We start from the raw sequence: 25,994 nt of genomic DNA, 5'->3' as shown, positions 1-25,994 counted from the left end.
CTGCGTTGGGCAAACACTCAGGAGAAAGAAAGCAAGTGACAGTCAGGTACAACCACAGAATGCTCAGTGCCACACCAAGGAAGTTTGGCCTGTGAGCGCCCAGAGGAGGGAGCAACTGATTCTGCCCCCTGGGTTAAGCAAGCCTTCTCCAACCTGTGTCTTGGATCTGGATTTTGAAGGAAGGGCATTCCAAGTAGAGGGTACGGCACATGTAAAAGGCTTCACTCAGGAAGGGCGTCTTCAGACGTCAGAGGCAGTTTACGCTTGGCAGTTTGGGGGGCATTTGTTCGCTTAGGGCGGTAGGAGCTGGGTCCTGAGACAGACCTCATGCTTCTCGTGGCAGCCAGAGCTTCTGGAATCCTTATTTCGCAGGTGAAGAAACAGGCTCTGTTATTAAGTAAAAACGAGAATCCAGAGCTTCGGCATCACACTGCCTCTCAGCCAATAAGAACACTGAGGGCAGACGCTGGGGGCCCGGGCTGGGGGCGCGAGCAGGAAGGGAGGAGTTGGGTTGCCTGCGGAGGCCTCTGCGAACCCGGAACCCTTCACCTGGGATCCCGGGAGCGGCGGACGATCACGGCCGAGGCCCGAGCAGGCGCACGGAGGTAGGGACCCGACGCCGCGTTTACTGGAAGAGGGAAACCGGACACCGGTATTCTGCGGGAAATGCCTCACAGAAAGTTAAGCACTCGCCGCAGGGCGGGTCGCAGGTGCCGCGCTGGCCCTCGGAATCACGAGGGGCACTAGGCTTAGCCGGAAGCGCAGGCGTACCAAAGCGCGGCACTAGCCGGAAGTGCCGTACCGTCGGCCCGGGGCTCGCCGGGAAACGTAGTCTCTCGGGGGCGGCACAGGGCGGTGGCCGCTGGTCCCACGGACCTGGTGGCGGGTCGGGCGTGGACCTGGGATGGCTGGGACGAGTGGCTCGGGGGGCCCGATCGGGACCGGGGCCCTGGCAGGCGGCGCGCGGTCCAAGGTAGCCCCGAGCGTGGACTTTGACCACAGCTGCTCGGATAGTGTCGAGTACCTGACGCTTAACTTCGGGCCCTTCGAGACAGTGCATCGCTGGCGGCGCCTCCCGCCCTGCGACGAGTTCGTGGGGGCTCGGTACGGTGGGATTCAGGGATCTTGGAGGTTGGGGGGAATCTCTGAGGAGGTTTCATGGCGGGGTCCAGGGGCGAGGCTGGGTGGGACGTGGTGTCCTGGAGCGGGATCTGGTAATGGAGGGACGAGTGGGGGTGTTCAGGAAGGTGCCCAGGGCAGTGCAGAAGGTTTTGAGGGAGTCCCGGAGCGGGGTGGCCAGGGGCAGGGTACTAGAGCTATATTGTGTTTGTGGGTCTCTTAACTGGGGAGTCCAGAGAGTCCCAGGGCAGGGTCAAGTGTCCCTGCATGTGGGGTCCTTTGGGCGACTGGTAGAATTTAGAGGTTTCTGTTGATTTTGACAGTTGAGAGGTGTTATCCAACTTCTGTGGCAGCCCCAGTGCTTGGTCTCATTCCTTGAGTGCCCCCAAGAGGGTCCTGTCCTTACACTGCCCACCCTTTCTTTCTTTCCAGGCGCAGCAAACACACGGTGGTGGCTTATAAAGATGCCATCTATGTATTTGGTGGAGACAATGGGTGAGTGAGTCTGCGCATCAGGGTATTGGGACCAGGGAGGGAGAAACATGGGCTTCTGCAGCTCTGCTACTGTCTTTCCAGATATTAGCTAAGCGTCAGTTTCCCAAACTGTGAGGTTCCCTGCACTCAAGGCCCACAGCATCCAGTGGGTAGCACATGCTCAGGATCTGGAAATGTCCCTCTTGTTTTGAGTGAGTGGACACAGCAGTTGAAAGAAACACATCCACTCTAGCCAGGCACTTCTCCTTCCCTGCACTTCTCTGGGCTTCATCCACATGCCTACATGGCAGCTGAGAAGGTATGGAGGACACAGTTTTATTTATTTCCCAAGTTTTCAATTTTTTTTTTGTAAGGGTTTTCCCACATTGCTGTAAAGTCCTGGCAAAAAAACAAAACCTTTCCCGGAAATGACCTGATGTTCTGTTGGTGAGCACACCTCTATCGCCTGAACTGTGGCTGGTTTCCTTTGATGAAAGATAATGGCTGTGGTAAACCCTTGGTTTCTGCAGTCTCTCCCTTCTCCTTGCATGTTTCCCTCTGACCCATTCTCTAGTAACTGGACCTCCCCAGATGGAAAGAGTTGTCTTAGTGTGGGCTAGGCCATGTCAGGTCCTGGGCACAGGCACAGCGGCAGCAGGAGTGCTTATTCTGGACCTGAAGAGGGGGTCTGGTCCTGTCAGAGAAGCCTTCGTGGAAAGGTTTGTTGACCTGAGAGATGAGGAGTGGGCCACTCAAAAAAGAAAAAGTGTGCCAAGCATCGGGATCAGGGTAAGCAATGGCCTGGAGATGGGAGTGTGCAGAATAGCACTGGGTCTGAGTTTGGACAGAGCTTGCCTCCGTCATTCGTTGATGTACTCAGGAAAGGCCAGGGATGCCCATCAGGGATCTGGAAGCGTTGGGAATCTGCTGGACGTGGGGCTGAAGCTTGTTCCCTCGGACAGGCAGGGCTCCGTTCAAGTTAGAGCGTTGTGACTTTGGCCTCAGGCAGGTGACTTAACAGCAATAACTGCCCTCTGGTCTCCTCCTCTGTATATGGGGTGGCATGTGTACTACTTTTGCAGGGTGCTCCTGAGGGTCAGTGAGAAGTTTCCCTGTGTTGGGGCTGCAGTGTTTGCACATGACCCATCCTGCCCATGAGTCCCATCCCCACCTCTCAACCATAGGACCTGGCCTGAAGCCTGGGAAGGGCTGACCTCTGATTGGTGCTGCAGCCTTGGTCCTACTAGACTCTCTGGAGGAGCTGACTTGGGGCTAGTGGGATAGGCAAGACCCGATGAGGGACTACAGACTGGGAAGAAGGGTCTCCTTGGGCTTGGTTCCCTGGCGTCCATCCTGTCTCCCCTACATTCTCTTCCCCATGAGACACCAGAGGGATTCATTTGAAAATGCAAGTCAGCATGTGTTCTTCCTCAGCTCAGAACCCTGGAATGTCTCCCCACCTCTCTCTGAGTAAAAGCCCAAGCCCTCTTGGCAATCCGTGTGTCCCCATTGCTTCTCTGCCCTTGTCCTACACTACACTGGACCACACCACTGCCTTGCTGTGTTCTGATTGTGCCAGACATCCTGCTCGGGCCCTTGTACTGGCTGTTCCCTTCTTCCCACCCTTCCTACCTCTCCTCTGAATCTCCTGTGAATGAGGCCTTCCCTGACCACCTGGACCAACTGGACCAATGGGAGACCCTCCCCTCCCCTTCTGTACCTCTTTCCAGCTCCATCATCCCAAAACACACAGCTCTTTGTTACCCGTATCCTCAGCCGTGACCTGTATCCCAGCACCCAGACAATTCAACAAATGTTTGTCACATGAAGGAATGAAATAAAGACGTTTACTGGAGCCTTAATGAGAATCCCACAAACCGAAGAGGCTTGGTGTGCAGCACAGTGCAATGGGTGGGAACATCTCCAACAATGACAGGTAGTTTGAGTGATAACTATATAGCAACAAGTAGAAACATTTTTGCTACATGTGACACTAAGATAAACAGTATAGAAATTTGTCTTAATCTAGTTGCAACTTTGTAAGGACTGACTGGTACAAAGAAAGATGGCCTCCAGCCCTGGGAGAGGGGACATGGGGAGGAGGGGCCAATGGGGGGGAAATTACATTCACTTCCGGGCGTAGCAGCTCCTGGCTTCCTGGCTGCATGATCTCAAGCAGGCCGTTTTATCTCCCAGGCTGTTTCTTCTTCTGTAGATGGAGGTGGAGCGTGCAGTGATCTGGTGCAGACAGCGAGGCAGTGCAAGGGGAACCAGGCGCAGGCCTGGCCGGCCATGCAGGGCGTGCTGGGCTCCTGTTGGGTTGATGCCCTTCTTTCCTCTTACTGACAAGGGCTGGGTGGTAACATGCAGGTTGTGTTAGGTGGTGCCATGGCCAGTGGGTTTGTTTTCAATTTTACTGTATCTTTAGTGTAGTTGTTACGCTGACTTTGAGATAAAGAGGTGGCAGGAAGATCTAAGAGAAGGGAAGGGGCCGCCCCTGAGGTGTGGACAAGTGTGTACATTGTGGTGGCATAGCCCCTGGGGAGGGGGCGCTGGGACATGCGAGTGGGGATTCTGGAGACCAAGGTGAGGGGTGAGCCCGGGATGGCTGGGATCATGCTTTGGTCCTGACCCTTGGCAGGCACCCCCCCTTGCCTGCACCAGCTAAGGAACTTCCTCTGTGGTCACCGCTCTGCTCCCTCAGGATCGGCTGCTTGGCTGGCCCTAGTTAAGTCCCCCAAAGCAGCTCCCCTAGCCCGACCCCCAGCCCCGGGCTTCGGTGTCCATCTCCCAAGTCCTGGCCAAGCAACGCCCTGCAGAGCAGAGCAGAGCAGACCAGGACTGAGCCCGCTTCTCCCTGGCTATCTTTCAGGAAGACGATGCTCAACGACCTCCTGCGGTTCGATGTGAAGGATTGCTCCTGGTGCAGGTCGGTGGCCTCCAGGGCCCCAGGGCCCCACTCTTTTTCCTAGAACATGGTAGCGCTGCACGGGGCCCTGGTTGCCAGTGCGGTCATGCTCCTGGAAAGGTAGAGAGAAGCTTCAAGGAGGAGATAACAGCAGCCCCCGGGATGCCACGCTCAGTGCCTCTCTTAGTGTTCCCTCCATTTCCTGGGTTTCAGTCTGTGACTGAGATTGATTATCCTGAATCCTGTTCATTGTGGGATCTCTTTGACCTGGTTGTGGGTCCTCAAATTCTGCCTCAGGAGAGCCCTTTAGTCACCAGGCCTGTCTCGCAGCCAGGGGCACTGTGGAAGCTGACATTGTTTGATGGGTCCTTCCAGGATTGACTCCGCGGCTGCAGGGTCTCCTTTCCCCTCCCTGCCCCATTGGGCTCATCCTCTCCCAGAAGACCCCACACAGGCAGTGGGTATCATGCAGGCGTCGCCTCCCTCCTGCAGATGGTCCTCCCCAGCTGTGCAGCCTTGGGCAAGACACCTGCCCTCTCTGAGCACTGCGTATTTGTGCCCTGCAGTCTAGCTTCTGCTTGGGAGCAGCTCACAGATGAGGGGGAGAAATGCATTCAGAGATTAGAAGCTACTGGGCTTCCTCCGGCGCTCTGCCATCTGCTTGCTCAGGTGCACAGATGCCCTGAGCCTCTTGGGTGCCACACTCTGTAGGAGCTCTGCGCCCAGAAGTCCTCTGGGGTGGGTCTCACTGCCCCGCTTTCATGGAGGAGGATGTCCAGGTCCAGGACCCACAGCTGCCAAACCTGGCATAACTCCGCACCACCTACCCTCTTCCCGGGAGACCTGGGTAGCACTGAGATTGCCATAGAAGTTTATATATTTTTTCTCTCACACTTGATTTTAAAATGCAGCCAGAAGTTATAGATTTGTCTTAAAACTTCACTCTGAAGACTTTATAATTGTTGGTTAAAAATTGCCAAAATATAAACCTCTGAAAGGATGTGGCCCCAGGAAAGCGGTATAAATGGGATTTTAATTCAACAAATAAAATTTGTGGGCCACCCATGCTACAGAATACAGTGCCGCTGTGAGAATGGGGGTAAGGATGGTTCTAGAATAGCACGAGGACCTAGTCATAGTCTACTGCTTAGTTGAAAAAGCAGATTACAGCTACCACATGATTCCATTTTTAAAAATCACTCATAGGCACAATATGCGTAAGAAGTGGGGGAGACCTCCAGGTATGGACAACAGTTTCTGGGAAAGGGGTTATACGTACATTTTAGTGATGGTGGTTTTGGTTTTTCCTTACCGGCAATTTTCTTAAAAGTTTTTCTAATGATACAGGTATTGCCTTGAAAATACAAAAATACAAGGAAATATGGGGTGGCAGGGCTGCCCTGTGCAGCATTAACTGCAGGGCTGGCTGACCTCTGCTGACATCCACTGCCCCTGTTCCCCTGCCAGGGCCTTCACCACTGGGACCCCGCCGGCCCCCCGCTACCACCACTCCGCCGTGGTCTACGGGAGCAGCATGTTCGTCTTTGGTGAGCGGCCCTCACGCCCTCCTGCCACGGCTCCTGCCACGAGCTGTGCTCAGCCGGCCTCTCTCTGTCCACACCTTGCCTGATCTTTTGGGGTTGGAATTGTCTGCCTCTGACTGGGCCAGGTGACTCCCCATCCCTGCCAGGGACAAGGAATGGGGGTCCTGCTGATCTCGGTGTCCCCAGAGCCCAGCACAGAGGCAGGCAGGCATGCAGTAGGCACTCCCAGAGCTCCAGGGAATTCTGAAATGCATTTTTATTGGAGCCAGATTCTGCCCCCACTCCTGAGGTTTAAGGACTCTGAAATGCTGCCTTTGGGCGTGACACTTTCTCTCGCTTTACCCAGGGGGCTACACTGGAGACATTTATTCCAATTCTAACCTGAAGAATAAAAATGACCTCTTTGAATACAAATTTGCAACTGGCCAATGGACAGAGTGGAAAATTGAAGGACGGTGAGAGACTGCGGAAATCTTTGGGGTTATCCTGTCGGCTTTCTGGCCCCATAGCAGTGCAGGCGAAGAGCCCTGGGGAGGCTTGGGAGCTGGAGTGGGTGCCAACTCCCAGCTGTGCCTGTCGGTCGCCTCCTCCCAGCTCTTAGGTTGCCTTCTTTGAGAAACTAGAAGGGACCCGCCCGAATGTCCTGTGATGGGGGCTTGAGTGGTCCTGCCTCACAAGCACCTCCTTTGATATTTTGGTGGCAGCTGGAGAGAGCTCTGTGCCTCCTCGGCCGCCTGGTGCCTCTTAAGCTCCGCCCCTGATGCTGTCCCTTATGCCCTGGCTGTAGTTCCTGGACTCCCAGTGTCAACAGATATGGACATGGCAGCCCCAGGGCCGGGCGGGCCTTGCTGGGCTGTGGCCCTTGGATCGGCCCTTGAGGCGATGGGGCTCAGGTCTGCGCTGAGTGGCTTCTCTCCTCTCCCACTGCCCACGTTCCAGGTTGCCAGTCGCTAGGTCTGCCCATGGTGCCACGGTGTACAGTGACAAGCTGTGGATCTTTGCCGGCTATGATGGCAACGCCAGGTAGGTGGTGGCTCGGCCTGTGCCCCGCCCGAGTGGCCCAGTGTACTGAGGCACAGAGCAGGCCCTTCTGGCATGGGAGGGTTCAGGCTGGGGTCTCTCAGGAAGGTAGCTGTGTAGATAGGGAGTGGGGGGAAGAGGAAAATGGACACGGTGGGGGTTAGGGCCACTGAGTGGAGCTCCTGCCTGACCTCCACAGCGGGCAGAAGGACTGGCACCCCTGAGGTCCCTCCCAGTGTGTCTCAGGGGGCAGCAATCCTGGCCCATGTTTGTGTAGCTGTCGAGGGTGTTCAGGTCTCCAGAGCAAGTAACTGGGTGTCACCATAGCCGGAGGCTGGGGGAGGTGGCCCCTTGAATTGCTGGGGTGAGACTACACAGGCCCACCATGAGGAGTGACCCTGAGGGGCTGAGTGAGCAGGTGGGTGGCAGCGGCAGGGCTCAGACCTGGCCCCTTCCCTATGGAGGGCAGCAGGGTTCTTGCCTCTGTCACAGGCTTTTTCCTCCTTGTTTTAGCAAATGGCTTTGCTGTACTTTTCTGATCACAAAAGCAGCATGTGCCCATTCCCCAAACTTTCAGCATCACAGAAACTCCAAATGGTGCAATTTCTGTGAGTGTAGCCGCTCTGAAGTCCTCCCCTCGCTCTGGGAATCAGCCAAGTGGCTGACCCTGTCCCCGGCTCTATATGTCAGGAATAAGGCTGTTCTTCCCGCCTGGCTGGGTGGGGGCCTGGCACATTAGGGACTCAGTACAGCCCCCCACAACAGAAGCTCCACCTCATGGCTGCCCCAGAGTTCCCTGGCCAGAGTCCCATGTAATGGGTGTTCTTCCCTGGAGCCACCTGTCCTGGCCAGGCCCAGGCCCACCCTGACAGCTGGCCCCAGCCAGGGGCATCCTGACCCCTCTTTCCTCATTCAGGTTGAATGACATGTGGACCATTAGCCTCCAGGACCGGGAGCTCACGTGCTGGGAGGAGGTGAGGAGCTGGGGGGCTGGTGTGGGATTGGGAAGAGGCAGGGAGGTGAGGGGCATCGGGGGGCCAGTGTAGGGAGAGGCAGGGGGGTGAGGGGCATTGGGGGGCCAGGGTAGGGAGAGGCAGGGGGTGAGGGGCATCGGGGCCAGGGTAGGGAGAGGCAGGGGAATGAGGGGCATCGGGGGCCAGGGTAGGGAGAGGCAGGGGGGTGAGGGGCATCGGGGCCAGGGTAGGGAGAGGCAGGGGGTGAGGGGCATCGGGGACAGGGTAGAGAGGCAGGGGGTGAGGGGCATCGGGGACAGGGTAGGGAGAGGCAGGGGGGTGAGAGATGCGGGACCGGGATGGGAGGTGAGGGGCTCTAGGGGCTGGAGTTGGGGGGAGGCAGAGATGAGGGGCTCGGTGGCTCAAGGACTGGGGTGGGCCAGGGTGGAAGCTGCTTTGCTCCCGTTGCCAAAGCTCAGCTTTGTCCTCGGCCTCACCCTTGCCCTCCCTGTTGACCTGCCTGGCCCTCATGACCAAGTCCAGCAGCAGTTACCTGGTGACTAAGGCTCTGTGATTCGATGGCCGTCCCTCTGGGTGACTGATGCGGTTGGGGTATAACCACCCTGTCTGAACATAGTGAGGGCACCATGCCCCCCGCTGTCGTTTCCCGACCATCTGTCCGATAGCTCCACTGTCTTTCCCCGGAGAGGTCTTTCCCCTGTAGTGATAATTCTAGCCCCCATTTGGGAGGGTGTGGTGGAGCTTGAAGTTGTTCTGCCAAAAGTAGTCTACAAACCCTCATTCACAAAAGAAACTTCAGGAATAAAAGCGGTCCCAGCTCAGCAGTGGAAGTGCAGATGTGTGTGCAGGTCCTGGGAGAGCTCACAGCTGACTGCCCCGTCCCCACCCCCAGGTGGCCCAGAGTGGCGAGATCCCGCCGTCCTGCTGCAACTTCCCGGTGGCCGTGTGCCGGGACAAGATGTTTGTGTTCTCAGGCCAGAGTGGAGCCAAGATAACAAACAACCTCTTCCAGTTTGAATTCAAGGACAAGACGTGAGTGCCCTGGTGGGGGGGCCCTGGGCTGGCACCCACGCCTGCGTCTGGAGCCATGCTTGTGAGATCCCTCATGAAGCAGGGCCAGCTGCCCTCATTCCCAAGGCGGGCATGTGCAGTGCTTTATACAGACTGGGCCAGAGGCCCCCTGCAGTCCCTTTGCGTGTGGCTGCCGCTAAGCAAGATAGAGCCTAGGTGGCCTCCCTCTTTGTTCTGGTGAAGGGTACCCCTGCCCCGTGAATGGCATGGTCAGTGCCACCAGTAATAGATGTGGCTGGCGCGATCTCATATGATGGCAGAAGAACGGAGGAGTGTGTGGGCCCTGAGCGCTGCCAGCCTATGCTGTCCTTGACTGCTGGCCAGCCCTTGACCCCTGTGATGGGCCTGAGCCCTGGAGGTGGCATGGACAAGGCATTGGCTCTGAGAGTGAGTGGAGGACAGGGAACGGAGTTTTGGCTGCAGGTCAGAGAGACTCAGGAGCGGACTGGGAGTTATACCCTGGAGGCCAGGGTGTCCGCTGGGAAGGGAGAAGGCTGGCATCCTGGGCCGGGGAAACAATGATGATGCCTGCCCAGCTCTGCTGTCCTGGGGTGGCCAGAGCACAGCCACATTGCAGGCCTGAGGGGTGCCCAGTGGCTTGGGGGCACCCGTGGAGCAGGCTGAGGAAGGCACGTCTAGAGGGCAGAAGGCTGGAGGATGCAAGGCCCAGGCCAGAGCTGGGGGTAGAGCTGCAGCTTGGGACAAAAAGGATGGGGTAGAAAGAAAACCAGGGGAGACGCAGCCACCAGCAGCAGCCAAGGTGGATGTTGGGAGACCTTGGTGGCCCTGTATGGTAGAGCCAGTGTGGCACCGCCTTCCTCACAGCCCAGCTCCCCTCCAGCCCCCTGGCAGCCTCCTTCCCAGGCTCGTGCCTGTGTCCTTTGTTCCCCTGCACAAAAAGGTGGGCAGAGCTGGTGCCAGAGCGAAATGGGGTGAGGGGCACTGGGCACATGCACTGCAGGCCCTCCCTCGGCCAGGGCTTGTCTCCTAGGGCCGCAGGGCACTTCCCAGCCTGGGCGTACTGTGGGGGGCCTCGGAGCCTAGGTGGAGGTGACAGGGGAGCAGCTGCGCTTGTCTGGCACTGGTTCCCTGTCGTGTGCCCCAGGTGGACACGCATCCCCACTGAGCACCTGCTCCGGGGCTCCCCGCCGCCCCCACAGAGGCGCTACGGGCACACCATGGTGGCCTTTGACCGCCACCTCTACGTGTTCGGGGGTGCGGCTGACAATACACTGCCCAACGAACTGCATTGCTATGATGTGGACTTCCAGACCTGGGAGGTTGTCCAGCCCAGCTCGGACAGCGAGGTGAGCACGGCGAGGCGCTGGGGAGGAGACCCAGGGCCCACGCCCTACGGGCAAGGTCCCTGCGCCACCTGCTCCCACCTCCTCCCCAGCTCCTCACTGCCTCAGGGGGGTGCTGGGGTTCCAGAAAGCCAGCAGGAGCCAGGCTAGGACACCTTCAGCCCTAGACACCTGTCCTGGCCTGACCCTGGAGCCCGGGCCCCACGGCCCATTTTCCGTCTCGCAGCCTGCGGGCTCATAACATTCCACTTCCCACTCTGTCTGCATCTCGCTGGGACATCCTCACGGCTCCCTGGCGTATCTGTGCTGCAAGCGCCCTCATCCTGTGGCTCTTCCCCGCCACCTGTCCCCACAGCACTCTAGGCTGGGACAGCAGGCAGTCTCTGGTGCCTGCCTGGCCCTTGCTGACTGGTCTCATACCCTCATGTCTCCCCATCAGGTTGGCGGGGCCGAGGTGCCAGAGCGAGCTGCTGCTTCTGAGGAAGCGCCCTCCTTAGCTTCTGAGGAGCGGGGAGGCTTCAAGAAGTCTCGAGATGTGTTTGGCCTGGACTTTGGCACCACCACTGCCAAGCAGCCTTCCCCACCGGCCTCAGAGGTGAGGGCCAGTGCCCTCGTTACCACTCCCTCACCCCGAGACTGGTCTGTGACTGGCCCCTCTCAAAGATAGGGAGACCGAGGCTCAGAGGGGTACTTGTCAAGGTCACACAATAAGTGAGCTGAGGCCTAGGAGTTCACGCCCTGCTGGCCACGCCCCCTCGGTGCAGCACGCAAGACCGAGTACCTGCTCTGTTCACTCCGTGGGTCACGGGCCAGTCCTGCCCACTCACTCCCATAGGCCCTGCCTTCTGCCCTGTGCCTGTAGCTGTGCTCCCGCCCTTCCTTCAAGTCCAGTGGTGCCACATCCTTGGTCACAGCCTGGCCCGCTTCAGGCCTCAGCCAGCCCCCTGCTGGAGACCACGCCCTGCCCTGTCCCACCCTGCTGACTTGTCCCCTTCCACCCAGCTACCCAGCGGAAGGCTCTTCCATGCGGCTGCCGTCATCTCGGACGCCATGTACATCTTTGGGGGCACCGTGGACAACAACATCCGCAGTGGGGAGATGTACAGGTTCCAGGTAGGGAGATGTACAGGGTCCTGGGGAGCAGGCGGCTGCCTCGTGGGCTGACTCTGCAGTGGGGCCAGTCATGGAGGATGGGCCCTGATGATGGAAACTGAGACCCGGTGGGTGGGGACAGGGCTTGTCCAAGGGTGTCTAGAGTCGAGACTGTGCCTGGTAGGATGGCAGCCTTTCTGAGGAGTTTGGCAGCTGGTGTGGGGAACACTAGGCCGAGGCAGCGTTGGGGGCTCACGGCAGAGCCAGTGGATGCCTGGGAGCCGGGCTGAGTCGGGCTCGGCACTGAGGCCTCAAGGGCATCCGTGGCCTGGAGTGGGCAGAGCCAGGGCCAACAGTGGCTTCTCGTGGCAACACCGGGGTCTCCTCCTGCAGTTTTCCTGTTACCCCAAGTGCACGCTTCATGAAGACTATGGGCGGCTGTGGGAGAGCCGCCAGTTCTGCGATGTGGAGTTTGTGCTGGGTGAGGTGTGTGCCCTTCCTGTGCCCAGCCCTGCCCACTGTGCAGAGCAGTGGGGCCTTCGAGCCCAGAGGCATGCTGGCTGCCCACTGTTGCCTGGAGTCCCCAGACCCCTGCCCTAGCTGGCTGGGCCTTACCCCTTGGGGTGAGGGTCCTATGCCCTTCCAGCAAGGTGTCATTCTTGCTGCAGAAGGAGGAGTGTGTGCAGGGCCACGTGGCCATTGTCACAGCACGAAGCCGCTGGCTCCGCAGGAAGATTGTGCAGGCACGGGAGCGACTGGCCCAGGTGAGGTGCTGCCCCGCTTGGCCCCACCTGGGCACAGCATCCATGGGGTACTCCCCCTGAGCTCCCCTTCCTGTCCCCACAGAAGCTGGAGGAAGAGGCTGCTCTGGCTCCCAGGGAGGCACCTGCTATGGCTGTGGGGGGGGCCCGGCCACCCCTGCTGCACGTGGCCATTCGAGAGGCCGAGGCCCGGCCCTTCGAGGTGCTCATGCAGTTTCTCTACACCGACAAGATCAAATACCCAAGAAAAGGTCTTCCTGGGCTGGGGTGGAACGGGAACAGGGTGGGGTGTGGGCAGCCCTCCTTTCAGGTAGACAGCCTGAGGCTCGGAGGCTGTGATTACCCGTGACCACCCGTGCATGGCTCAGTTGCTGCCTGCTGGCTCCGACCCCACTTCTGCACAGAGGGAACCCTGGGCCCTGTCCCAGCCACCGCCCCCTGCCCACGGTCCCCGAGGCTAAAGGAGCTCTTGGGCACAGGCCACGTGGAGGACGTGCTGCTCATCATGGACGTGTACAAGTTGGCTCTGAGCTTCCAGCTGTGCCGCCTGGAGCAGCTGTGTCGACAGTACATCGAGGCCTCCGTGGACCTTCAGAACGTGCTGGTGGTGTGTGAGAGCGCTGCCAGGCTGCAGCTGGGCCAGCTGAAGGTGCGCCGCGGCCTACGCTGCCCACTGCTGCCAGCCCCTTGCCCCGTCTGCTGCCCTGTTGGGGCTGACGCCTGACCCCACCCCCCGCCGGGCCTGTCTGTCCCAGGAGCACTGCCTGAACTTCGTGGTCAAGGAGTCCCACTTCAACCAGGTGATTATGATGAAGGAGTTCGAGCGCCTCTCGTCCCCACTGATTGTGGAGATCGTGCGTCGGAAGCAGCAGCCACCGCCCCGTGCCCCCTCAGACCAGCCTGTGGACATCGGTAGGGAGCCTGGCCCCTTCTCTGCCGGTGACCGGCCAGGATGGCATTCATCTTGGTGGAGACTTAGGAGACAGGGAAGCACCTTCCAGGCCCTCAGGCGGGTGGGTGCAGGGGAGACCCCAGGGTGCTTGCTCCCTGGGCACAGGACAGGGACAGACTGGTAGGCAGTTTAGGCTCAGTTGAAAGAAGAACGCCCAACCCGTGGGCTTTCCACAGTGGGCTGTGTACCTGAGGGCGGGGAACCTTCTAAGCATGTTTCGGGAGATGACGCAGGGCCCCTCTCTGGCAAGGGTGCCTGCCCTGGCTGACATCAGGTCTGAGGGATTCTGAGGTGAGTGACATGCTCAGGGTCACAGTGACTGCTAAGTGCACCAACATCGGCGGCCCAGTGAGGGATGAGCACCGCCCACGGACCTCAAGTGCTCCTGGTGCCTCCTCGTCCCCATCCAGCCTGGGAGGGATGTCACAGGGTCCTTCATCCCGACTCCCTTTGCGGCCTGTCCCGCCCCAGGCCACTGCCCCCGTGTGACACACAGCAGGCACACAGGTTTTTCTAGGCCCAAAGGAGGCCTCAGTGGGCTGAGAAGATCAGACTCGGGGGTGGGCAGGCCTGAGGGTCGGGTTTGGGGCTGAGGGGAGAAGAGAACAGGATCTGGCGGTGCCTCCAGGGTCTGGGGAGGTTCATTCAGGGCAGATGTGCAGGAGGCAGTGCCCTGGGGCCCTGAGGCCCGAGTCCAGAGCTGCCCTCGGGCTCAGGGTCCCTCCATGCCCCATCCCCCCAGGCACATCTCTGATCCAGGACATGAAGGCGTACCTGGAGGGAGCAGGCGCCGAGTTCTGTGACATCACGCTGCTGCTGGACGGGCACCCTCGACCAGCCCACAAGGCCATCCTTGCTGCCCGGTCCAGGTGGGAGGCGGGGTGTGGCTGCAGGGCGGGGCTGGGCCCAGGCACGGGCTGTGTCGCTGAGAGCCAGGCCTCTGCTGCCCCGTCCGCAGCTACTTCGAAGCCATGTTCCGGTCCTTCATGCCCGAGGATGGGCAGGTGAACATCTCCATCGGGGAGATGGTGCCCAGCAGGCAGGCCTTTGAGTCCATGCTGCGCTACATCTATTACGGCGAGGTCAACATGCCGCCTGAGGACTCGCTGCATCCTCGCCCCCGAGGCTGCTCCCGGGTCATCGCTGGGGGTCCCACTGCCCAGGGGGTGGCTTTGGGGCCCAGCTGGCCGGTCTTGGCCGGGCAGTTTCCCAAGGACTTCCTGGGGCCTGGTGCTCGCGCGGGGTGCTCTGAAATGGTCGGCTGGCACAGAGGGGTTTGCAGGCAGGAGGGACGGGTGGGTTCTGGACCCTCATGACTGCTCGAACGAAGGGTTGGTCATCGCTGTGCGATGGGCAAGCAGACAGAAGTGGACGGATTGCTGGTTACGTCGCTTCAGTGGGGGTCTGAACATGGGGTGCAAGGATGCCCTTCAGGGCTCTGGGAGGCCGTGGATGGTTCTGCACCTGTGCATCTGGGTGTTTTCCTGGGGAGAGGGTGCTGTGATATTCTTTGGCTCTCAGTGGGACCTTTGACCCCTAAGTGGTTCAAAGCCTGTGTAAAGAGCAGGTCAGTGACCTGCCTGGATTGGAGCCCACGCCAGTCCCTCACGGTGGGGTGGGCCCCCTGGTTCTGAGCAAGTGCAGTCTCAGGTTTTCTCTGCTCCCGACAGGTGGGGGCTCCAAATGCACCCTCCCTGGGGAGGAGGGTGGTTGGTGGGAGGACAGCTCCTGTGGCAGCAGCTCCTTAACCAGCCCCCCAGCTACCTGTTCGCAGCCCCTTACTACTATGGCTTCTACAACAACCGGCTGCAGGCGTACTGCAAGCAGAACCTGGAGATGAACGTGACGGTGCAGAATGTGCTGCAGGTAGTGCGCGTGGTGCCCGCTGGCTTCCCTTCACCAGGTGGGTGGGTGAGAGGCGGGACAGCCCCTCAGGGAACCTGCCGTTGCAGATCCTGGAGGCGGCCGACAAGACGCAGGCGCTGGACATGAAGCGGCATTGCCTGCACATCATCGTGCACCAGTTCACCAAGGTCAGGGCCCTCCTGGCCCAGTGCTCGCTGCTCATCCCTCGTCCTTAGGACCCACTCTCCCTTGGCAGCAGCCTTGGCCAGTTGGGGTGGGGAGGTGCCTGGAATCTGGCCATCTTCTGCAGCAGTGGGCCCTGGGGATAACCAAGCAGAACCACCCACCCACTGGCCACTCCTCGTCCCACCTTTGGAGCTGACCCGGCCCTCTTGTGAATCCGGTTCCATCCTGTTCTGGCCTTTGGTCGCCTCCCGCAGGTCTCCAAGCTGCCCACGCTGCGCTCACTCAGCCAGCAGCTGCTGCTCGACATCCTAGACTCCCTGGCCTCCCACATCTCCGACAAGCAGTGTGCAGAGTTGGGCGCCGACATATGAGGGCCCAGGTGGTGCCAGCCCACGCGTGGAGAATGATTATGCCTGCCCGTCCCCTGCAAAGACTGCTGGCTACCCTCAGGCCTGTGATGGAGTGGTCAGACCTGCTGGCCGAGAGGCAGCGTGCTCAGAGCCTCAGGAGGGAGCTCAAGGGATGTGGGAGGCTCCAAATGCCCCATTTCACTGCTAAGGACGTGGCTCACAGGACGCTGGTGGTAAAGCAGGTCCCTTGGCCGGCTCCCTCTCCTGGGGTAGAGGGATGGCTGGGAAGCTAGAGTTCAGTGGTGAAGACACAGCAGGAGGCAGGGGTCCTGGCCAGGGCCCAGCATAGCTTGTGGATCTGGCCACTGGGTCATGTTGCGAAGGTCCTGCCACACAGCACCCCCCACCCTTGCCAAGGTCCATGTAAGGGGCCCCTCCTATCACCTGGAGCTTGTGTGTTGTCAACAATGGACGGATGGAATCTGACTCAAGATGAATTTTGGTGCCCTTCAAGATGAATTTTTGGGTTTGAAGGGCCTTGAGGTCAGCTCCCAGCCCAGGGTCAACCACTCTGGACTAGGCCTGGATTCCAGAGGGGCTGCAGGATCCTATGCGCCTGTGTGTACCTTGGGGCCTCGGACTGTGCCAAGGAGAAGCCAGCGAAGATGTCCCCTAGGTCGCTGTCTCCACCAGTGTTTATTCTGTCAGCCATGCCTCCGTTAAAACCACAGCAGTGCTGCCTACTATACACACACCTGCTGGCACGGTCCCAGTCAGCCTCAGCCCTGGCCCGCCCAAAGTATGGACTGGCCATTTAGCCCAGTTGCTTGGGATTGGCCAGTCTTGCCTGGTTCTCTTTCCATGTCAGCAACTCCTCGCCCCTACCTTGGGCAACCCAGACACGTGGGGGTTGGGGTTGTAGCAGGAATCCAAGCTGGCTCCTACCCTCCTGAGCGAAGCCCTGGGGTCACCCCCCCCACCCCCCCCGGCCAGCTGCCTTGCTCCTGTGCTGTATTGTAGGCCCCTTGGGAACTGAGGATGAGGCCTGTGTCCTTCCCTGTTACCTGACAGAAGGCCATGTGAGTCCATCCCCATGTGGAAGGCACCATTCTGCCTCCTTTCTGGGAACAAGAATCCTTCCTGCGTGGCTGCCATTTTTGGTGGAAATGATCTCTCTGCCTTAAATTTCGCTTCCCTCCCCTGGCTGTGCCCCACACAAATGTGGTATCTGCTACTCCTTGGCCATTGCTGAAGAACCCCGGTGGCAGGTGGGCAGCCTTAGGCAAGGGGAGCCCATCCATAAGGCTGCCAGCAAGCTAGGAAGTGGCCCGGGGCACATGGGGGTCTTAGGGAATGATCTGCAAACCCTGCTCTACAGCAGACCAGCTGGGACCCTTGTAATTGGCTGCTTGACTATCTTTTCTAGACATGGTATGAATAAATGGAGCTATACACCCAGGGCTCGAAAAAGCAAATTTCAGAACACTGGCAGTTCACAGGACTAGAAGGAATTCATCTATGCTCCTGGGGCCGTTGTGGCCAAGGCCCAGCAGGGAGCAGTTACCTGTGCAGTTAATCACCCCATGCCACCATCACAGATGCAGGGAGGCCTAGATTCCAGTTGATTTGAAAACTGGGGACACAGGTTGAGGCCGGGACTGATGCCTATGTGCTTCCCCCCCCCTTTCTCTCCAGGCCTCTGGGAACTAGAAATGTCATTTGTTGGGCCCTCACTACTTGCCAAGCCAAGCAGCCCCAGTAGTCAGAAACTGTCATCCTTGTCTTTGTTTTCAAGTAAGACAGGCCCAGTGGTGGGTGGCTGGCCTGTAAGCCGGGACTTAGGCGGGGCAGAGACTGGGCCTGTGAAGGGAAGTCTGTTGTGTCCCTGCAAAGGACCCGAGTCTGGCCTGGGTTTTAAGAGTGTTTTCAAAGGGGATCAGCTTGCTGAAGTCAGGGCTGTTTCAGATGCCAAGGAAAGGGGTGTCTAGTGCTGCCTGCAGCCTCTACTCACAATCCTGTTCCTCAGAGAACCCCATGGGGCACGGAGCTGGGCTTTCTGCTCTCCACAGCCAAGAGCTTGGACTCCAGGGTCTGAGCCCTCTGGAGTCTGCAGCCACTGTCTGGGGGAACAAGCCTGGGATCCAGGAGGGGCCCCGGCCCCCATATGAATCATACAGTGCCTCCTTCAGGAATCCACTTTATTATGGCATCTGGTGGGTCTGATGGATGCAGCTTAGATCAGGTCCCTCTCCAGGTGGATTCTGAAGGAAGAAGAGGTGGGAGCCCTGACAGGCAGTTCCTCAACCCCGGGTCCAGTGGCCCGTCACTCAGGCCATGCTGCTGCTCAGCTGCATGGCAAAGTCCTGCACATGCTCTTTCAGAGTCTGGCGGGCATCTGCCTGTGCCCGCTTCTCACGTGCCCTTTCCTGCTGCAGCTTGGTCAGCCGCAGCCGCAGCCGCTGCTCCCGCCGTTTGCAGGCCTGCAGCTGGCGCTGGGCCTTGTCCAGGGCGTCGAGTGCGGCCTCTGCCCGCCGCTTCCAGAGCAGCGCACTGCCCACCTGGTAGCTGTGCTCATTCTGGATGTAGGCTCCAGCAGGTGGTGGGAGGCGCAGCATATAGGCTGAGGGTGAGACAGGCCGTGGTTCAAGAGGGGATGGCTGCCGCTCTGGCTCCCGCTCCGGTGAGGGCTGGGCACTGCAGCCTGCTTCATCCGCTTGGGCACCCAGAGGCCCCAGGAGGTCTGAGAAGGGGCTGCTGAGGCCAGGCTCCAGCCTCCCAGTGGGGGAGGCAGGCAAAGCAGCAGGTGCCGAGGCCTCTTCCACAGGAAAGCAGGAGACGTCAGCAGGTGGAGGTGGAGAAAAGGGAGTTGTGGGCCCTTGACTGTCAGAGCAGCTGCGGAGAGACTGACAGGTCAGGCTAAGAGCTTGCCAGACCACAATTCACCAGACCCCTTGAACCCGCCCCACAGACTCAGGACCCTGTTCAGCATGGCTGCTGGTAGATACCCTAAAGCCCTGACCCTCAGACTTGGGGTGGGAATGGGGTACCCCCCACCCAGAGCACATACCGCTTCCTGCATCGCCGGAGCCGGCTGACGTCAGGGGAGCCAGGTGGGTAACTATGCCCCTTGGTCTTGGTTGTCCGGCGCAACTTGGAGAAAGACTCAAATATCGTGGGAACTGCCCCCTCCTTCAGCCTGTGATACCCACTGTGGGGGAAAGCAGCCTGGATGAGAAGGAGAACAAGCGCTGCCACCCGCAGCTGACCTGCAGGCGCGCAGAGCCTGCATGCCCTCCAGCACCGCAGAGCAGGCTCCCCAGTGCTAGCCAGCACGAAGAGAGGTAGGAACGCGTATTGAAAACAATTAGTTTGGGCAATGCCAAATTAGGCAGAGTTCCACCAATCTCTTCCCTGCAGAACTGCTCCAAGTTAAGGTGCATGGAAAGGCTCCAACAGAACGGGGCTGACCAGCCAAACAGAATGATTTCATTTGGGGATGTGGTGGGAGGACGGGGGTTCTAAGGAAACCCTCTGGAAGAGCTCAATGTTGTTCTTTGTCACTGGCACAGTCATCCTGAAGGGGTGGGTCTTACTGTCCTCATCTGTCAGAAGGGGAAACTGAGGTACAGAGATGGGAAGAGACCTTGAAACCAGGTCTGTCCTTGTGTCAGCTGCTATAAGGACCTCATCATCGGGCCCTACAGACGCCCCAGTGCTGGCTGGTAAGGAGGCTCACCTGATTCCCACCAGCTCAAAGCAGTTGTCCTCAAAGTGTTTGGAACAGAAGTAGATGTACTCAGATGCTGGGTCCCATAGGCCCTGGCCGCTGGGGTCCAGCCTCTGGCAGTTGGCCAGCCACAAGCCTCGCCTTGGGTTGTCCTTTTTGGGAAGTCTGTGGAGCCACAAACCCGTGAGTCCCAGGCTGCCTGCAGCCCTGGGATCATGCTGCATAAGGTCCACAGGTGGGAAGAGCTGGCCTTGCACATGCTGCAAGAGACCTCCCTTCAACTGTCAGGTAAGCACCGCCCATCCGGGCACAGACGAGGAAACTGAGGTCTCAAAAAGGAGAACAACGTGGTCAGCGTCATCTAGCAGGTTAAGAGTCGCAGAAAATAAGTCCCAAGGATGGTGGACCACCCTTTCATCCTTTCCCATCTGGACTCAGTCCCACCTGGACCGCCCCCCTCACTTTCTCCCACCCACAAGTTCAAGCCTCGCCCCCAACCAAAGAGCATGCGCAATCGTGACTTCACGAGGCGGGCAAAACAGGCGCATGCGCATGTGAATCTTCGCGTGCAAGACGCACGCGCGCTGACCTGTGGAAGGAGATGCCGCTGTTGCGTGTCTCGCGCGTATCCCGTGTGCAGCAGCCGGCGGCAGAGCAATGACGCGGCATCTGGGGAAGAGGCGGGAGCTTGGTCGCGGGCGTCTGTTCGGACTCAGAGGGGCTTCGCGCCCCCAGCCGCCGCTCCGGTTCTGGCAGCCTTGGCCTGGCAGGTCTCCCCCGGTCCGATCTCGCTTGAGCCCCGACCCAACCCGTACTTCTGACTCCCCTCAGCGGCACTCACGGTCTTGCCATTGCTGAGCCGCCGTAGTCTCGCGAGATCTAGCGAGCGGCGGAAGTTGCTACCATAGAGACTCGAAATCGCGGGCGCTCGCCCGAGGGGCGGGACGGGCCCCGGAAGTGGCAGAAGCGTGGCGTCACCGCGGACCCGTTTAGTGTTAGGGTCCCTGGACGCCTGCGCCGTGGCAACGTTGGCCCCTCTGTCCTTTCGGGTCTAACTTTTGGCTGTCAACGCCCGGGCACCCAATGAGCGGCTCCACTCGGCAGCACAGGGCCCGGGGTGCGGGTCTGCGCGACGCGGCGGCGGTAAAACGGCAATGCGTCGGTACCCACGCAAGCTGCCCAGGGAGGCCCCGATTGCAACAAACGTACTCCAACTGCAAGAAAAGGGACTGGGACGCGTGATCTAAAGAACCCAAAAAAAGTGCTCACGACTAAATTCTGGAGAGGTGTCTGTAATGAGAAGTGGCCACTCATTAAGTTTTGGGAAAATGTGATGGGCAGGGAAGTTTCTGTGGTTGCGACTTCCATCAGGGATGTCGGCAGGGAAAAGCTAAAGGCTTTCTTTCCTGGAATCGGAGGTCAAATCTATTGATTTGTGCTGGGCAGGGCTGCCTCCCTGGCCCCGCCCAAGACAGGGTGAAAACGGCCACTCCACTGCTTAGAAAAAAACCAGGTTGCTATTCCATCCTTCAAAGAACATCAAGCATGGGATGAAAGATTTAAGAATGTTTAAATTTAAAACAATCGAAGCATCTTTCTTCCTAATTCCCTGAGCGGAGCCTTTTGAAGCCTTCCTTCTGGGAGTAATACAGTAGCTAAACATAAAGAGAATAATTTTTTTCGATCTGAGAGGAAACATGATTTTCCCCTAGAAATCCACTTGGAAAAAGGCAGGTATTTGAATGGGGAATTTTGTCAAAGTGAAGCACAAGGGACAGAGGATACCTCAATACAGAAACTTTAATAGTTTGTATACATGTCTTATAACGTTACAGTGGGGGATGGGAAACAGGGATGGTTGCCAGCTGCACTCTCCCATTCAGTATTCTTCCCCTTCTTCAGCCTCTGCTTCCACAGAATCCACACCAACCTCTTCATAATCTTTCTCCAGAGCTGCCAGGTCTTCCCGGGCCTCAGAGAACTCCCCTTCCTCCATGCCCTCCCCCACATACCAGTGCACAAAGGCTCGCTTTGCGTACATGAGATCGAACTTATGGTCGAGGCGGGCCCAGGCCTCGGCGATGGCAGTGGTGTTGCTCAGCATGCACACCGCCCGCTGTACCTTGGCCAGGTCTCCCCCAGGGACGACAGTGGGGGGCTGGTAGTTGATGCCCACCTGCCAGAGGAGGGAATAGAGTGAAGTTTATATTGTGGCCTCAGAAATGGTAGCTTGTTTTTCAAAACGAGCTGTGGACACAGTTTAAATGACGCCCTATAGAAACTGGTCCAGTATTTTTTGGCAATATCAACATTTAATGTCCTTGGACTGTATACTTTCACTTTTTGGATTTACCCACACAAGAGCACAAAGCTACATGTGTAAAGATTTTTATGTACTATTTAGTTTAAAGCACTGCTTGTAATGGCAAAACTGGAACATGTCCATCATGGGGACCTAATATACGCCCATACAGTGAAACACTATGTACGAGCATAAAAAAGAATGAGAAATCTGTCCTGGCATATCAACATGTCCAAGGTATAAGGTATACTTGGTAAAAAGAATAGCAAGTTGAAGTCTATGTATTTGTGCTTAGCAATATGTATAGAGTAACAGGCTGCAGCCTTGGACAGCTAGGGGAACATCCTGCTGGAGGAAGACACATGCCTGGGAGTACGCTGAGGCAGTCACCTATCTCTGTCCTGTGAGCAGATAGCAGCTAGCAGCAGCCAGGCACACAGCCAGTCTCCAGAAGAGTTGGGAGGGGCACGGAGGATACGGGGTTCTGACCCTGATCAAGGGGTGCCCTTCCGCAGCGCTAAGGCCAGGCCAGACAGCCTCTCAAAGTGGGAGTGCTGCCAGTTTCCTGTTCTCTTTGGCCACCTGTTGCAGTGAGTCAAATCTATCACCCACGTGTAAAGATTGTGCATCCTTTGCCCATGCTGCTGGTCTCTTTCTGTCTGTATCACCCATATAACGAGGCATAATATACCTCGAATATGCACAGAATATCTCTTGAAAGACAAACCTCTATGGAAGGGGAAGAGAATTTTAGATTTTTTTCAGCCTTCTGCATTGTTTTAATATTTTGCTATGTATATGCATTTTAATAAAAAAACTAAAGATTATTAAACATAAAAGATTCCTTGAAAATAGTGTATCACTGAGCAAATGGTTGTTAAAGAATATATGGTGAAATTACACTAAGACTGACAAAAAAACCCCCCAAAAAACTAGAATGAGAATTCATCATGGCTATCTGTCTTCTTTGGGGACAGTGAGTACAAGCTTTGACTTCCTGTACCTCCCCACACAGACCGGCCTCCCTGCTGGGTGACAGGAGGCAGAGACTCAGCTATGATAGGAAATCTGGGCACAGGGCACAGCACTTCCCAGCTGAGGCTTTCCTGGATGTGTTTACTTTCCAAAGGTCACAGTGACTAAAAGAAAATTTGCTCCATGCAAGTCAAGAACTTGGTAATTACACAGATGGAGTGGAAGGTTTCAGCTCCTACCTATAACCTCTAAGGTCTGCAAGATTTAATGATTATTTCCAGATTGATGAAACCTGTTGTTTTACCCTTTTCTGTGAGTCCCTTTAAATCTGTCGGTTTTATGTCCTCAGAGATGATCTGTGTCATGGTTTCTTAGAGTGGGTCTGACAGAGGGCTATATAGTTTCAACCACTTGTGTGTGGTCAGAGGCAAGCTACTGCCATTCCTAATGGGAACAAGATGAGACATATTTCTACTACTTGTCATATTCAATCTGGCATGAACCCTGGAACTTGTAACTCCACAAACACCTTAGGACTCCTCAGGGCTTACAAATATGAGTTCTACAGCTTTGTCTACCACAGAAAACCAACTGTGAACGAGGACTTGTAACAAAGAAGAGGGCACAAAATTAATGAACACAGGCATGATGAAGCACTTAGCCTGCTAATCACAATAGGTCTAACGCCTGACATTCTGTTACTTGCTTCCAAGTACATGTTGGAATCCATTTACAGTAATGCCCAAATTTCAAATATCCACATGAATTACCAAAATGCCCAGAAAATTTCTCCATTTCAATTAGAAGACAAAATTTCTATTTTAAGAAAATTCATAGTATAAGAAAAAAGTATCTTATTTCTAAGGCCAACCTACATTTCCTGATTAATTCTACCACTCCAAAAGGGGGCCAAACATCCTTCAGAAAATTTCCTGTTCTGTTAAAAAAATTCTCCCACCACAGATAAATAATGTGATGACTCAGGAAGGAGTTCAAGACTCCACTGAATAAATTATCGCTCTGGGACACTCATTTATGACCAAGCGCCTAGCTGCCGTGTATTCCCCACAAGGACAGCATTCTCTCGCAGGGTCTGCTACACGCTGAACGATAAAACCACTCGACAGCACCCAGTCCTACCTTAAATCCCGTTGGGCACCAGTCCACAAACTGGATGGTGCGCTTGGTCTTGATGGTGGCAATTGCCGCGTTGACATCTTTCGGGACCACGTCTCCCCTGTACAACATGCAGCAAGCCATGTACTTGCCGTGGCGAGGGTCACACTTGACCATCTGATTGGCCGGCTCGAAGCAGGCATTGGTGATCTCGGCCACGGACAGCTGCTCGTGGTAGGCCTTCTCGGCTGAGATGACGGGGGCGTAGGTGGCCAGGGGAAAGTGGATGCGGGGGTATGGGACCAGGTTGGTCTGGAACTCCGTCAAGTCCACGTTCAGGGCCCCATCGAAGCGCAGGGAGGCCGTGATGGAGGACACGATCTGCCCAATCAGACGATTGAGGTTGGTGTACGTGGGACGCTCGATGTCCAGGTTGCGCCGACATATGTCGTAGATGGCTTCGTTGTCCACCATGAAGGCACAGTCGGAATGTTCCAGGGTCGTGTGGGTGGTCAGGATGGAGTTGTAGGGCTCCACCACGGCCGTGGATACCTGGGGGGCTGGGTAGATGGCAAATTCGAGCTTGGACTTCTTGCCGTAGTCCACTGAGAGCCGCTCCATGAGCAGAGACGCAAACCCAGAGCCGGTGCCGCCCCCGAAGCTGTGGAAGATGAGGAAGCCCTGCAGCCCCGTGCACAGATCCGCCTGCGAGGAAGCAGAGACCGTGAGCAACGCCGGCAGGAGCGACCTCACCAACCGCGACAAGCCGCTGTCACTTTTCTTTGCCCCCACAGGAGAATACGAATTCAAATGGTCCCCAGTGAACATGCATTGCACTTTGAGGTGAGGCAAAGCAGACACTGGAGATGTATGCGGATGGATGCACTGGAGCCACACGGGAAAGGAAGAGCATGGAGTCATCATTCTGGCCTGGGTTTTGCCAACATGACCTCCTGGTCCCAATCCAAGGCCTACCCTCCCATTCCAGGATCACGCCATCAGGAAGCCTTCCCAGCGCTCTTACCAGTTTGCGGATGCGGTCCAGGACCAGGTCGACGATCTCCTTGCCGATGGTATAATGGCCTCTGGCATAATTATTGGCTGCGTCTTCCTTCCCCGTGATCAGCTGCTCCGGGTGGAAGAGCTGCCTGTAGGTCCCTGTACGCACTTCATCTACAAAGAGGACACGTGTGTGCGGATCTGTAAGGACTGTTGTTAACTTACCAGCACGGACACATTTGGGGACCGTTCCATTCTACCAAGCACATGCTGTTCCCTGTAGGTCAACAGCATCAGTGTAATACACAGAGCACAGCTGCAATCTATGGCTCCGGCAGTAAACTCATCTCCCAGCAGAGATACCAGCTTGACCGGTTCCCAAAGGAGGGAGCAGAGCCTCACCACCACCCCCACACACACACAGGCAATTCTAAATGTACATATTTCTTTTACACCCAAAGGGTATAATTAGAATAAAACAAAAACCCTTACATACTAGACAGTCACTAGGTCAGCGTGACTTGCCAGGCAGTCCCATCAGGTACTCTATGTGGCCCAGGTCTCACAGACTTTAGGGTGACATTTTTCTGGGTGGCCAGTGACAAGTGCTGTCTTTGCACTGGAAACTACCTCAGGCATTAAATCTGGAAGAACCCAATGAGTTTTCTCCACTTATTTTCTATGTCTGAGATGCAGGTCAAGACTCCTGCACCCGCCTGAGAAAGTGCGCAGCACTGAGGTAGGACGAGCACCCGGTAACCCTGCAGGGGGGTGTACACGGCCACCTGCCTGGGCCTGAGGCAGTGACAATAAATCTGTCACCGCTCATCTTACTGCCGGCCTAGCAGTTTTTTCTGTTTGTTAGCTTTTCCTAAATCAGGAGACTGAGCCCCACTCAAACACTAACCTTTCAGTTTCTCATCTAACATGGTCACGGTCACGGACACCTGTGTGTCCATCCGTCCTTTCTGCAGAGGGATTCAAGGGAGCCCACGTGGGGATTTAGCGAGGCTCTCCCACCCTCCTTGGAAAGCCGCCCTATGTGCCCGAGTACCTACCGACCACCGTGGGCTCCAGGTCCACAAACACTGCTCTGGGCACATGCTTGCCAGCCCCGGTCTCGCTGAAGAATGTGTTGAACGAGTCATCCCCGCCACCGATGGTTTTGTCACTTGGCATTTGTCCATCAGGCTGAATTCCATGTTCAAGGCAGTACAGTTCCCAGCAGGCATTGCCTATCTGCACTCCGGCCTGCCCCACGTGGATAGAAATACA

The 25,994-nt window shown here is 57.1% G+C and overlaps 2 protein-coding genes, 1 long non-coding RNA gene and 1 pseudogene across 5 annotated transcripts; 1 reads left to right on the top strand and 3 right to left on the bottom strand.

The window, feature by feature from the left end:
• Positions 1-78: 78 nt before the first annotated feature.
• Positions 79-17,075, top strand: LZTR1 (leucine zipper like post translational regulator 1). 2 transcript variants are annotated; one of them, XM_074321718.1, is made up of 21 exons: positions 79-605; positions 1,552-1,614; positions 4,466-4,522; positions 5,969-6,048; positions 6,392-6,500; positions 6,985-7,068; positions 7,982-8,039; positions 8,932-9,071; positions 10,216-10,417; positions 10,854-11,009; positions 11,417-11,527; positions 11,900-11,992; positions 12,175-12,270; positions 12,353-12,518; positions 12,747-12,916; positions 13,023-13,179; positions 13,962-14,088; positions 14,178-14,327; positions 14,980-15,085; positions 15,172-15,252; positions 15,505-17,075. In XM_074321718.1, the coding sequence occupies exons 1-21, from the start codon at positions 328-330 to the stop codon at positions 15,619-15,621; spliced, it is 2,601 nt and encodes an 866-aa protein (XP_074177819.1). In that variant the 5' UTR covers positions 79-327; the 3' UTR covers positions 15,622-17,075. The 2 variants fall into 2 exon arrangements, with proteins under 2 accessions (XP_074177819.1, XP_019613257.2); XM_019757698.2 differs by lacking the exon at positions 79-605 and adding an exon at positions 615-1,104.
• On the bottom strand, positions 3,423-8,721 carry LOC141569250 (uncharacterized). The gene is made up of 2 exons (XR_012492753.1): positions 8,572-8,721; positions 3,423-4,613 (listed from the first exon to the last, which is right to left on the bottom strand). It is a non-coding gene; the product is annotated as an uncharacterized LOC141569250 (long non-coding RNA).
• Positions 17,076-17,781: 706 nt separating the features above from the next.
• On the bottom strand, positions 17,782-20,480 carry THAP7 (THAP domain containing 7). 2 transcript variants are annotated; one of them, XM_019757704.2, is made up of 5 exons: positions 20,169-20,471; positions 19,917-19,996; positions 19,337-19,492; positions 18,668-18,808; positions 17,782-18,492 (listed from the first exon to the last, which is right to left on the bottom strand). In XM_019757704.2, exons 2-5 carry the CDS (start codon positions 19,994-19,996, stop codon positions 17,928-17,930), a joined length of 942 nt encoding a protein of 313 aa, XP_019613263.1. In that variant the 5' UTR covers positions 20,169-20,471; the 3' UTR covers positions 17,782-17,927. The 2 variants fall into 2 exon arrangements, with proteins under 2 accessions (XP_019613263.1, XP_074177826.1); XM_074321725.1 differs by lacking the exon at positions 18,668-18,808 and having other exon boundaries at positions 19,917-20,480.
• A 725-nt stretch (positions 20,481-21,205) lies between these two features.
• Positions 21,206-25,994, bottom strand: LOC109461466 (tubulin alpha-3 chain; annotated as a pseudogene).

Source organism: Rhinolophus sinicus, linkage group LG16, assembly GCF_036562045.2.
Source record: "Rhinolophus sinicus isolate RSC01 linkage group LG16, ASM3656204v1, whole genome shotgun sequence".
In the NCBI taxonomy this organism is placed as follows: Eukaryota; Metazoa; Chordata; class Mammalia; order Chiroptera; family Rhinolophidae; genus Rhinolophus; species Rhinolophus sinicus.
This window is presented reverse-complemented; position numbering and strand designations above follow the sequence as displayed.